Source organism: Schistocerca cancellata, chromosome 3 (assembly GCF_023864275.1).
Source record: "Schistocerca cancellata isolate TAMUIC-IGC-003103 chromosome 3, iqSchCanc2.1, whole genome shotgun sequence".
Lineage (NCBI taxonomy): Eukaryota > Metazoa > Arthropoda > Insecta > Orthoptera > Acrididae > Schistocerca > Schistocerca cancellata.
The window spans coordinates 703,777,276-703,791,556 of NC_064628.1; the positions used below are offsets into that span (position 1 = coordinate 703,777,276).

General features: G+C 38.3%; 1 protein-coding gene across 1 annotated transcript in view; it reads left to right on the top strand.

Moving 5' to 3' along the window:
* Window positions 1-14,281, top strand: part of LOC126176521 (agrin-like) — a 366,518-nt gene that overhangs the window by 190,995 nt on the left and 161,242 nt on the right. The window contains exons 11-12 of the mRNA XM_049923677.1: window positions 1,559-1,675; window positions 13,244-13,381. Coding sequence (XP_049779634.1) covers window positions 1,559-1,675; window positions 13,244-13,381 — 255 coding nt within the window. The remainder of the gene's footprint in view (window positions 1-1,558; window positions 1,676-13,243; window positions 13,382-14,281) is intronic.

Genomic DNA, 14,281 nt, shown 5'->3' on the forward strand with positions numbered 1-14,281 from the left:
TCATCCAAAAGCTTCATCCAAAAGTTTAAATATTTCTAGTATTCTTTTTTATTGTGCCTGTCTGTGCCTCCTGTATGCAGTGAGTAGCAATGTATTCTTTCTACACTGTTGTAACTACCTCCAGTGTCTTTGACATCCATAGGTTATAGAATCTTAAAATATATTCTGAGCACAAATGCTTATTAATGAAAGAACAATCATATCAAACAAAATGTTCAGAAATGGAAAATTGTGCACTTCAAACACTGCAGAAATGTAGTAACCTTTGGTTACAGTAGCAATGAGACACAATTGGAATCAGTCAACTAGACTTAATCATAAATAAAGAAGGTGAAGTCTTCAGTTTATTGACAGGAGACAAGGAAAATTCAGTCTGTCTACAAAGGAGAGTTCTTATAAAACACTCATGCCACTCATCCTAGAATATTTCTCACACATGTGTGGCCTATACAGAATAGGTCTAACAGGATATACAAAGAATACCAGCATGAATGGTTGCTGGGTTTCTTAGACCCTGGGACAGCATCACCGAGATACAGAAACAGCTGCACTGGTAGACACTTGTAGATGCATGCCAACAAATAGCTGCAATCACTGCGCTGCATTCTATGTGGGCATAACTACTAACAAGTTATCTTTGGGTATGAATGGTTGCTGCCAAACTGTGGCCAAGAGACAGCTAGACCATATAGTTTGTGAACATGCCACCCAAGTAGATGTGCTTCAATATAATGACTGTTTCACAGGCTGTGCCATCTGGATCCTTCCCACTGTCATCAGGTGGGAACTCTCCCTATTACATATCTACCTAGCAGTTCTAGCCTGTCCCCACCATGTCCCTGCAAGTACCCAAATGCAGCACAGACATCTTCACCCACTCCTACCCTGATATCCCTCCCTCTCCCCACTGCATGCCTCCTCCTTATCCGCATCGCTCATCTTTATGAAGTTCCAAGAAACACTACTAAGTGAGAAATCTAGGAATGTATTACAGTGCCCACATATCTCTCACACAAGGACTGAAAAGACTAGACTAATTTAAGTACACACAGAGGCAATTAAACAATCATTCTTCTCCCACTCCATATACAATTGGACTGAGAAGAAACCGTAATATGTTCTACAACAGGGTACACTTCACAGAGTTTTGCGGAGTATAGATATATGTGTGTGCTGGATTTTGTATAAGTAATAAGTTTTTGCAAAAATGTAAGAATGAAAAGAAATGGAACTGAAAATTACATTTAAATGATGGTAGTAACAAGCATAGAATTATAGTATTTTTTAGTCATCAGTTTGACTTATTTAATAGCTCCACAGTATTCCACACTTATGGGTTTTGGGAGGTTGGAAAGGGGGGGGGAGGACAAAATGGGGGCAGTTCTTTGCAGAGCTTTGTCTCATACCCTGTGATAAAAGGACATTACCAGTATGAAACAAATAATGAACTAAGGTTTTTTTTTTCAGATAATGCATACATGGAATGTGTGTAAATGCAATTGATTTTCATTATTGTTTACAAAATACATGCAGTATATCTTAATAAAATTTCTGTCAGCTGTTGAGGCCAGTCCATGTCAAGCAACATTTCTTGGTTGTTGTCCTGATGGAAAAACTCCTATCCAAGGAGAGGGAAATGCTGGTTGCCCCTCACTTTGTGGATGCAACAAACTGGGTGAGTGTGATTTAGTTACAATGAAATATATGATGTTAATATATTGATTAAATGACAATGTGTAATATACAGTGAAGAGCCAAAGAAACTGGTACACCTGCCTAGTACAGTGTAGGGTTCCCGTGAGCACGCAGAAGTGCCTCAACACAACATGGCATGGACTTGAAGTAGTGCTGGAGGGAACTGACACCATGAATCCTGCAGGGCTGTCCATAAATCCATAAGAGTGTGAGGGCGTGGAGATCTCTTCTGAACAGCACATTGCAAGGCATCACAGATATGCTCAATAATGGTCATGTCTGGGGAGTTTGGTGGACAGCGGAAGTGTTTAAACCCAGAAGAGTGTTACTGGAGCCACTCTGTAGCAAATATGAACATGTGGGGTGTTGCATTGTCCTGCTGGAATTGCCTAAGTCCGTTGGAACACATAATGGACATGAATGGATGCAGGTGATCAGATAAGATGCTTACATACGTCACCTGTCAGAATTGTATCTAGACTTATCAGCCAACTGCACATGTCGCATACCATTACAGAGCTTCCACCAGCTTGAACAGTCCCCTACTGAAATGCAGGACCCATGGATTCATGAGGTTGTCTCCATACCCATACATGTCCACCTGCTTGATACAATTTGAAATGAGACTCGTCTGACCAGGCAACATGTGTTCAGTCATTAACAGTCCAATGTCAGTGTTGACAGGCCAGGCAAGGTGTAAAGCTTTGTGTCATGCAGTCATCAATGGTAAACAAGTGGACCTTTGGCTCCAAAAGCCAATATTGATGATGTTTCATTGAATGGTTTACACCCGGACACTTGTTGATGGCCCACCTTTGAAATCTATAGCAATTTGCAGAAGAGCTGGACTTCTGTCATGTTGAACAATTCTCTTCAGTCATTGTTGTTCCTGTTCTTGCAGGATCTTTTTCTGGCTGCAACAATGTCAGAGATTTGATGTTTTACCAGATTCCAGATATTCACGGTACACTCGTGAAACGGTCATACGGGAAAATCCCCACTCCATCGCTACCTCCGAGATGCTGTGTCCCATAACTCATGTGCCAACTATAACACCACATTCAACCTCACTTAAATCTTGATAATGTGCCATTGTAGTAGCAGTAACCAATCTAACGACTGACACTTGTTGTCTAATATAGGCATTGCCAACCACAGTGCCGTATTCTTCCTGTTTACTTATCTATGTATTTGAATACACATGCCTAAACCAGTTTCTTTGGTGCTTCAGTGTAGTTACTTAAACTGGATCAAAGAGGCACTGTGTGTTATTTTATAGCACAATAAACTTTTATTTAAGAAATGTTTTAATATTCACTGTTTTCACAAAAATTGTCTCATTAGCTAATTTTAATAAGAAAATAAAACATTATTTCATGTAGTGGTTTAGAAACTAAAAGTAACTGATAGAGTATGGGGAAGGGGGAAGAGTTGCTCTCCACATGAAAGGACAACATAAGCAGTGAAGAAATGAAATCTGTGTGGCATTACACAGAAATACTGTGCATTTTAGGAAGCACAGATTATGGCTTAACCACCTGGATCACAGTTGTGGTCAGATTGCCAGGGAATATTAACATCCAAGCAACAAAGAGAGCTTGAATAGCTAGTCCTGTGGGAAACTAGTAATAAAAAATTTCTTCGCTGATAGTAACAGAACAGTTCTCCTCTCCTGAATGTGTTTGTAATTGTTAAGCAGGGAAATGGGATTTCTATATTCAGAAGCAATAAAGCAACTATCAAATAACACTTTCCTGGTGGAAATAGAATGTTTCACTATGTTCCTAAGTGTGAAGTTGCTTAGGAAGTGTCTGATTATAACATATTTATTTCTGGCACATTAGACCCTGATAATTTTACCCACAGAGTATAGTGACCCTACACTGCTTGCCAGCAATACCACTCTTTGTCTCATGATTGGTTAACTTGTAATTGCTTGGTCATGCACATGGATAATAGGAGAATGACGTTTCCCCTGTCTGTTACCTCATGATGCCATACATCAGGAAGTGCTCTACAACCTCATCACACCTTCCCATTCAGTTTTCCTAGATTGAGAGTTTAATGAATGTTATGTTGCATTATGTTCTGTTAGCACCTTCCTCATAAACTGATATCTAGAGTATACCTATTGTTATCAGAAGCTCTGTCTATTATGAATGTAATGCACAGTACAAAGTAGCAATTTCAGCACTATCACAGAATTTTCTCCAGCACCAGTCTCTTGTAATTCTCTGCCATATTTGTAGATGCTGCTCTGGAGATAGTAGTTGATGACTTCAGTTAAAGACTTTTCAGGCCAATAATGAATGCAGCCTGATCCTGGCAGAGTATAAACTGGCACGTGTGTATCAGAAACATGAGTGTAGTACTGTAAAAGCTAAATGCAGGTGAACTGCACAGATCATCACAGCCTTTTAGTCGACCAAAGCAAAATATAAATGATGTACTGGTAAAGAGAACTAGAAAATATTTCATTGTGAGCTCCTAAACATCAACACAATTTCAGGAAGTCTTCTGTTGTTTGGGTGACCATTAGAAGGATTTTCAGGAAACTGCAGAGGTGCCTTTAATAGACTATCTCAGGTAGCATTGCACAGCTCCTTCATGGAGAAGAAGCACTTACATTCTGTCCTTTCTTTCCCAACATTATTTTATGAAGTTTTGCTGAGAAGTATTGCCGTCAAATCTTTTATGTGAAAACTATTAAAATTTTTTAAATAAAACAAATGTTACTGGCATTCTACATCATTGTTCCTCATTTCTACATATTTATTTCTCAATGGAAAATCCAGGATGGAGTGTAACAATGTTATAAAAAGGATAATTGCTATTCACCATATTGCGTAGATGCTGAGTCGCAGGTAGGCACAACAAAAAGACTGTCAGAATATGTGCTTTTGGCAAACAAGGCGTTCGTTGGGGATAGAACATACACACCCACACACACTCACACACACACACACACACACACACACACACACACACACACATGACTGCCCAGTCTGTGTGGTCTCAGCACCCAGAGACTGTGATCATGTGTGTGTGAGTAGCATTTATGTGTGTGTGTGTGTGTGTGTGTGTGTGTGTGTGTGTGTGTGTTTTTCTATTTCTGACAAAATCCATGTGGCCAAAAGCTCATTTTCTGACAGTCTTTTTGTTGTGGTTATCTATGGCTCAGCATCTCCACTATATGGTGAGTAGCAACTATCCTTTTCCTGATATTATTACTTATTTCTCAAGGTAGTCACCCTAGAGATTAACACATTGTTTCCACTGAGAGACCAGTTTGTTGATACCATCACTGTGCAGTGTTTGAAAACTTTGTTGATGGACTCACAACCTCATCTCTGGTAGCACCACTTCAACACTATTAGGGTGAAATCCTTCAAGGTGTTCTCTAAGTTTTAGAAACATATGAAGATTAGATGGGGCAAAATCAAGACTGTGTGGAGGATGAGTAATGATAGTGAACCAAAGGCATTGGATTGTTGCAAGTGTTGCAGTGCCTGTGTGTGGTCTGACATTATCATGCTGAAGGAGAGGGTGCTCCATGTGTGGATGAACTCTTTGAATTTGAAACTTGATTGCACAGTATGCAATTTCTTCCACACTAATATAGTCATGTTACACACTGCCATGTTCCATGCTATAATTTGGAGCCCTCTTGTGGCAGAGGGCTGCAAATTGGTAGACATAAATAATAAGGATTTAGAATGTTAATGATGTTTGTTTTCTTTAAAAAGCTTAGAGTTTTCACATAAAGAATTTGGAGGCATTAGTTTTCAGCATTCTATCATTAAATATCGTACATATTAACCTTGGAACTGTGGCATAAATATAAGATAGCCCAGGTAGAGACTAGTGGCTATTCTATGTTTTGAAATATTTATTTACCATTAAATAGGCTCTCCAGCTACACCAGATTCTTTATCAGAGGTAACATGTATAGAGTATTATTTCATGAACCATGTATAAATTGTCACAATAGTTGTAACAATGGTTCAAATTGTTTCTATTAAAATATACATGATACATGATGTGTATCAGTATTATTTTTCTTTATTTCATTGCTTGACCACTGACGAAACACACTAAGCTAACAGGTTTTTTTATGTTCATTTCATCTATGTCTGTAGACAGCCATGTATGTTTTTGTGTTTTAAGTCAGAGATGTTGAAGAGGCATTTCATCCATTTGGGGTCATTCATTCTTTTTATATGATCATAAAAGTAGACTCCCCCCATGAACCATGGACCTTGCCGCTGGTGGGGAGGCTTGCGTGCCTCAGCGATACAGATGGCCGTACCGTAGGTGCAACCACAACGGAGGGGTATCTGTTGAGAGGCCAGACAAACATGTGGTTCTTGAAGAGGGGCAGCAGCCTTTTCAGTAGTTGCAGGGGCAACAGTCTGGATGATTGACTGATCTGGCCTTGTAACATTAACCAAAACGGCCTTGCTGTGCTGGTGCTGCGAATGGCTGAAAGCAAGGGGAAACTACGGCCGTAATTTTTCCCGAGGACATGCAGCTCTATTGTATGATTAAATGATGATGGCGTCCTCTTGGGTAAAATATTCCGGAGGTAAAATAGTCCCCCATTCGGATCTCCGGGCGGGGACTACTCAGGAGGACGTCGTTATCAGGAGAAAGAAAACTGGCGTCCTACGGATCGGAGCGTGGAATGTCAGATCCCTTAATCGGGCAGGTAGGTTAGAAAATTTAAAAAGGGAAATGGATAGGTTAAAGTTAGATATAGTGGGAATGAGTGAAGTTCGGTGGCAGGAGGAACAAGACTTTTGGTCAGGTAATTTCAGGGTTATAAATACAAAATCAAGTAGGGGTAATGCAGGAGTAGGTTTAATAATGAATAAAAAAATAGGAGTGCGGGTTAGCTACTACAAACAGCATAGTGAACGCATTATTGTGGCCAAGATAGACACAAAGCCCATGCCTACTACAGTAGTACAAGTTTATATGCCAACTACCTCTGCAGATGATGAAGAAATAGATGAAATGTATGACGAGATAAAAGAAATTATTCAGGTAGTGAAGGGAGACGAAAATTTAATAGTCATGGGTGACTGGAATTCGTCAGTAGGAAAAGGGAGAGAAGGAAACATAGTAGGTGAATATGGATTGGGGGGAAGGAATGAAAGAGGAAGCCGCCTTGTAGAATTTTGCACAGAGCATAACTTAATCATAGCCAACACTTGGTTCAAGAACCATAAAAGAAGGTTGTATACCTGGAAGAATCCTGGAGATACTAAAAGGTATCAGATAGATTATATAATGGTAAGACAGAGATTTAGGAACCAGGTTTTAAATTGTAAGACATTTCCTGCGGCAGATGTGGATTCTGACCACAATCTATTGGTTATGAACTGCAGATTGAAACTGAAGAAACTGCAAAAAGGTGGGAATTTAAGGAGATGGGACCTGGATAAACTGAAAGAACCAGAGGTTGTAGAGAGTTTCAGGGAGAGCATAAGGGAACAATTGACAGGAATGGGGGAAAGAAATACAGTAGAAGAAGAATGGGTAGCTCTGAGGGATGAAGTAGTGAAGGCAGCAGAGGATCTAGTAGGTAAAAAGACGAGGGCTAATAGAAATCCTTGGGTAACAGAAGAAATATTGAATTTAATTGATGAAAGGAGAAAATATAAAAATGCAGTAAATGAAGCAGGCAAAAAGGAATACAAACGTCTCAAAAATGATATCGACAGGAAGTGCAAAATGGCTAAGCAGGGATGGCTAGAGGACAAATGTAAGGATGTAGAGGCTTGTCTCACTAGGGGTAAGATAGATACTGCCTACAGGAAAATTAAAGAGACCTTTGGAGAGAAGAGAACCACTTGTATGAATATCAAGAGCTCAGATGGCAACCCAGTTCTAAGCAAAGAAGGGAAGGCAGAAAGGTGGAAGGAGTATATAGAGGGTTTATACAAGGGCGATGTACTTGAGGACAATATTATGGAAATGGAAGAGGATGTAGATGAAGACGAAATGGGAGATAAGATATTGCGTGAAGAGTTTGACAGAGCACTGAAAGACCTGAGTCGAAACAAGGCCCCAGGAGTAGACAACATTCCATTTGAACTACTGATGGCCTCGGGAGAGCCATTCATGAAAAAACTCTACCATCTGGTGAGCACGATGTATGAGACAGGCGAAATACCCTCAGACTTCAAGAAGAATATAATAATACCAATCCCAAAGAAAGCAGGTGTTGACAGATGTGAAAATTACCGAACTATCAGTTTAATAAGTCACAGCTGCAAAATACTAACGCGAGTTCTTTACAGACGAATGGAAAAACTAGTAGAAGCCGACCTCGGGGAAGATCAGTTTGGATTCCGTAGAAATGTTGGAACACGTGAGGCAATACTGACCTTACGACTTATCTTAGAAGAAAGATTAAGAAAAGGCAAACCTACGTTTCTAGCATTTGTAGACTTAGAGAAAGCTTTTGACAATGTTGACTGGAATACTCTCTTTCAAATTCTGAACGTGGCAGGGGTAAAATACAGGGAGCGAAAGGCTATTTACAGTTTGTACAGAAACCAGATGGCAGTTATAAGAGTCAAGGGGCATGAAAGGGAAGCAGTGGTTGGGAAAGGAGTAAGACAGGGTTGTAGCCTCTCCCCGATGTTATTCAATCTGTATATTGAGCAAGCAGTAAAGGAAACAAAAGAAAAATTCGGAGTAGGTATTAAAATTCATGGAGAAGAAGTAAAAACTTTGAGGTTCGCCGATGACATTGTAATTCTGTCAGAGACAGCAAAGGACTTGGAAGAGCAGTTGAACGGAATGGACAGTGTCTTGAAAGGAGGATATAAGATGAACATCAACAAAAGCAAAACGAGGATAATGGAATGTAGTCAAATTAAGTCGGGTGATGCTGAGGGAATTAGATTAGGAAATGAGACACTTAAAGTAGTAAAGGAGTTTTGCTATTTAGGGAGTAAAATAACCGATGATGGTCGAAGTAGAGAGGATATAAAATGTAGACTGGCAATGGCAAGGAAAGCGTTTCTGAAAAAGAGAACTTTGTTAACATCGAGTATAGATTTAAGTGTCAGGAAGTCGTTTCTGAAAGTATTTGTATGGAGTGTAGCCATGTATGGAAGTGAAACATGGATGATAACTAGTTTGGACAAGAAGAGAATAGAAGCTTTCGAAATGTGGTGCTACAGAAGAATGCTGAAGATAAGGTGGGTAGATCACGTAACTAATGAGCAGGTATTGAATAGGATTGGGGAGAAGAGAAGTTTGTGGCACAACTTGACTAGAAGAAGGGATCGTTTGGTAGGACATGTTTTGAGGCATCAAGGGATCACAAATTTAGCATTGTAGGGCAGTGTGGAGGGTAAAAATCGTAGAGGGAGACCAAGAGATGAATACACTAAGCAGATTCAGAAGGATGTAGGTTGCAGTAGATACTGGGAGATGAAGAAGCTTGCACAGGATAGAGTAGCATGGAGAGCTGCATCAAACCAGTCTCAGGACTGAAGACCACAACAACAACAAAAGTAGACTTATTGTTTGTGTATTATGTCTGTAATTTTTTCTAGTTTTTTAAAAGTAGAACAAGTTTTTATAGTTTGGACACAGCAAATTTTGTATGATCTTTTCTTCTTTTTATTCTAATTCCACTAGGGACATTTCTCATATAAACATGATGGTTTTTGGAAGAATTTTAATGATGACTTTTGGCATGTATAAAACAAACAATTTTTTTGTAAATGTTTCATGTTTCCATTTTTCTGGCACTTGTTTTCAATGCTTCTTTATTGAACCCATTGATTGTAATCCATTTGCCAAGGGATGTAAAGATTTTTATGCATCTTATTGTTATTATCTGGTGTTTAATTGGGATGTATTGTCCTTGACATTTGGTATTATACAATTTTTTCTTTTTTTTCCCCTAAAGATATCTGCTCTGCCATTTCTTTCAATACATTCTTTCTGTTATGTCCTGATGGAACTACAATCGTCAAATATAACTGTGGGTTGCTATGGAATATAGTGGAGTAAAACTACAACCTATGAAATATTAGTGCACTTTATTACAAGAATGATAAAAATATTTACTTAACTTTATACAATCCATTGCCACATGAATGTGCTGATTATTTACAGCTGTCTTTAAATGTTAAAGCATCACTTGATGTGCACTTTTATTAACTCTTCTCTTCAAGTATAAGGATCACAAAGTTCTGAAATATAGTTCATTCTAAGACATGAGTAATACATGTGTCCTAAGTAGACAATGTTTTCTGTTTGATTGGATGTCACAAACTGGAGCAGCCTTCCTCTGCTTGGCTATATATCAGCATCCTTGTGATAGTGCTGTGGAGCTGGGAGAGAGGGTGTGGCTTTGCCAGCACCTCCCATTCATTGTTGCAGTATGTTCTGAAGCACTGTTATATTTTGTGGTGCTGACTTTGTTTGGAACCATGATCTACCGTATTTACTCGAATCTAAGCCGCACTTTTTTTTCCGGTTTTTGTAATCCAAAAAACCGCCTGCGGCTTAGAATCGAGTGCAAAGCAAGCAGAGGTTCTAAAAAATGTTGGTAGGTGCCGCCACATCTAACTTCTGCCGTCGAATATATGTAGCGCTACACAAGCATGCTTTGTGGGCACAAAGATAAATACTGGCGCCAAAACTTTTTTTCTCTGCCCCTTGTTTCGGCCACTGCATTTTCTTACATTATCCAACGAAGTAAATACAAATTCCGTATTGTTCATCTTCGAATGTAGCAGAATTTCAATGTACTACGAAAATCCGACTGGCAAGACTGTTAGGGATGTTTGTCAATATGGCCAACTCTACGTTCCGAGTTTTTTCCTACCTGTGAGAAGAGATGGTTGCTAATAGGAACCCGATGAAATGTGAATCACATGCAGTATTCCCTTCACCATAAGAATAATACGAAAATAAACATTTTGCCATGTATTCTTTCGTGTTTGCTGCTATCTCATTTAAATCCTGCATGCCTAATAAACTACGAAACTAGAGTGAAACAACAGCAAACGCGGAAGAATATACGTATCGTGTCATGTTTATATTCGTATTATTCTTATGCCTAATAGTGATATAGTCAGAAATGAAGCACAGCAACTGACTCGATTTTAAATGTAAGATGACTAATTTCTGTGCAGAATTTGATGTACTAAATAAGCGGCCGCAAAGATTTTCAAACGGAGAAAAATTTGCGCCTAACTCTCGTTCAGAACATGTTCTATCATACGCAGTTATTATTTGGTTCTTGTTGGTTATCAAATAAAGCAGCAGTGTAAGTAACAACAAATAGCAGTCTCTTGCCATTGTTTCGCTAATGAGACGATTCCTCTCTCTCTCTCTCTGTCTCTCTCTCTCTCTCTCTCTCTCTCTCTCTCTCTCTCTCTCTCTCTCTCTCTCTTTTTTTTTTTTTTTTTTTTTTTTTTTTTTTTTTTTTTTTTTTTTTCAATAGTAAGCGGCGTTAGCGCGCACAAAAGCAATCCATGCCGTGAGCGGCGACAGGCGGTAAACACGCACTATCATACAGAATGCGACAAACATTGCATGACACAGTACAGTAATGCATTTTCAGCTTAGAGTGACGTAAACACCTATAACAAAAAAAACGGCACTTATCAGATCAAAGCAAAATAAGCAATCGATTCAAACCAGACGAAGCACGTGAAAAAGGAAGGGTACCCGTATAAATACGGACGTAGCGCCTGACGCATATCAAGGGCTACCTGGTAAAGCTTAACTGCTAAGCTTACGACTCGAACCAAACTACTGTAGGTGTATCATCATTCATTCGACCTAAATTGTGTCTCATATTACAATGGACCAACTTTGTTTCGATTTGGAGGTGCGGCCTAAAACTTTTCTCTTCCCTTGAATTTCGAGTCTCAAATTTCAGGTGCGGCTTAGATTCGGGAAATATTTTTTTCCTTTATTTCGAGTCTCATTTTTCAGGTGCGGCTTAGATTCGAGTGCGGCTTAGATTCGAGTAAATACGGTACACTTTCATTACATTATTTTTTGTTCTTGCTGGTTCTACAAAACCTAAAAATTATGTTTCCATGTTATTCCTCTTAGTCTCATCTTTAAATGTTCTTTAATTTTTTAAATGTTCTGAAACTTTTATTCCTTCTACCCTTATTGTTATTATTGTTTGTATTATTATTTAACACACAGTTAAACAAAAGTGGCAACAGTCCAGATCCCTGTTAAAGACGTGTTTTGATTTCGAAGGGGTTAAATAAACATTCATGGAATTTATTTTGGACTTGCTGTTAGTCAACTTTACCGTTCTCTTATATTTCCCGTTAGGTTTTCATCAGATTCTATTTCTGCTAATATGTCAACTAGCATATCACAGTGAAACTACAAAACTGGATAATATTACCTTACTATCAGCATATAATATCTAACACTTTCATATTCAGTATCTGGTCTGCTGTCAATCAACTTTACCAGAATTAGCCTTGATGTTTTAACTTCATGTCTACTCTTGGATGAGAGTTTTTACCAATATTCCTTACGGATAATCATTAAAAATGAATTTACAGCATTTAGTGTGAAGGAATGTACACACTGAGAAAGATGACGTGACTAAGGGAGACGTTTCTCATTTGTTGTGATTCGTTTTCTGTCCTCCAGGCCCCTTGACTGATTCACACAATGGAAAAAATGATCTAGAATATACAAGTATCCTTTGCCTGTGTACAGAAATGTGGAAGTAGATGTTATTCTGACAGGCACAAAGGTACATCAGAATCCAAGGAAACAAGCAAGCTGATTTAATAGCAAAAGTGCCTGCTGGGGTATATAATTCAATAGTGTGGCACTCCCTAAATACCATAAACTCACTGTTGGACATGGTCATAGGTCAGTGGAAAACTGCTGGGCACCGTGAAAAGATTTGCATTCCACTTCTGTTTTTCCTCCTCTTGGTCACTTAGACTGGATGAAACGGCTTTACACATCTTTGTGTATAGTTCAGTTTCTGATGAATGTGCTTTTATTCTCACATTGAAAGCCTCACTTGTTCATGGTCCTTGTGACACATGTATGCCTCATTTCAAAACAGTGCATTTGATGATCTGGAATTATATCGTTAATACAAGTGAGGTTCTGCTGTGTATTGTAGCTGGTGATAGAAGGAGTGTACTGTGCAAAATGTTTATGTTTCAGACATTATTATGTTGCACGGAGCCAGCTCATCCATTTTTAGTGTAATGATCAGCTAGTACATGTACTGTCTTAACAGTTTATTTTGTTTTTTTGCCTTACATGTTTCAAATATGGATGCTTCTTATGATTTTAATGTAGAACTATTTTTTACTATGAACTATTTTTTACTAATTTAAAAATGATACTTGTAACAGGTAAATAACACTCATCTAATAATATTTTAAAGTCGTAAAAACTGAAGCCATTCCACACCTTCAAAATATCATCACGTCATCTTCATCAACATCAACATCTTTTAATTTTTCTTCTTGTTGAGTATATTGTAAATGTTTGTGCTTTTCTCTTTTTGTAGGTTCTATCTCTGATGCATGTGATCCAGATACACTGCAATGTAAATGCAAACCTGGAGTTGGTGGTGTGAAATGTGACCGTTGTGAACCGGGCTACTGGGGGCTGCCAAAGATATCTGAAGGTCATGATGGATGTTTACGTAAGATATTATTTGATTTTACAAATGGTTTACGATATTTCATTCATTTAATGTTATAAAGTTTGTTTACCTTTTTGCTTGTTCTTTTCACTTCCAGTTGTTCATTTTCCTTTATTGTAGTGGTATTTACTCTTACAGCAAATGGTATATTCACTAAATATGGAATTATGTTTTGAAGTGAAGGAAGGACAGTATGTACAAACTGTTGCAATTATGAAAGAGAAGAACTGGACACAGAGAACACAGACCTATAGGAGCATAATAATATACATTGACACAATATCTGAATCTGAAATGTGTGATTTCATAGCCAAGATTAAGATCATAGGATAATAATGCATTATAACAATAATGCATTACAAAACAGAAAGCAGTCAATTGCTCAAAGATGAGGCATTATACTAAGAGGCTGATATAATAGAAGAGCAATAAGGCAACATAGCTAGGCAATAAGGCAACATAGCTATAAAAAGATACAAATACATGGAGTCTCGGGAGGAATGATCAGTATTAGTGATATGACAGGAACAATCTTTCAAAGCAAAAAAGTGTAGTAAACATGGTGTCTAAAACGCATGCATTAAGAGCTATGAGCACTTCTTCATCTTCGATATTGTGAAACAAATCTCTTCTACTGCAAGCTCTTGGCTTTATATGTTTTGGGATGGGTTAGTGTGGACCAAAACAGGAAAAAAATTGCCTGGTAAACATTGGCTCTAAAAAGCATACCTTAAGTGCTCATAGCTCTTAAGGTATGCATTTAAGAGCCCATGTTGACTGGATATTTTTTCCATGCTTTGATCCACAATGCCTCTCAAAATATGGAAAGCAAAAAACTTGGCAGTAAAGGAGATTTCTTTCACAGTATTGAAGATGGAGAAATACTCATAACTCTCAGGT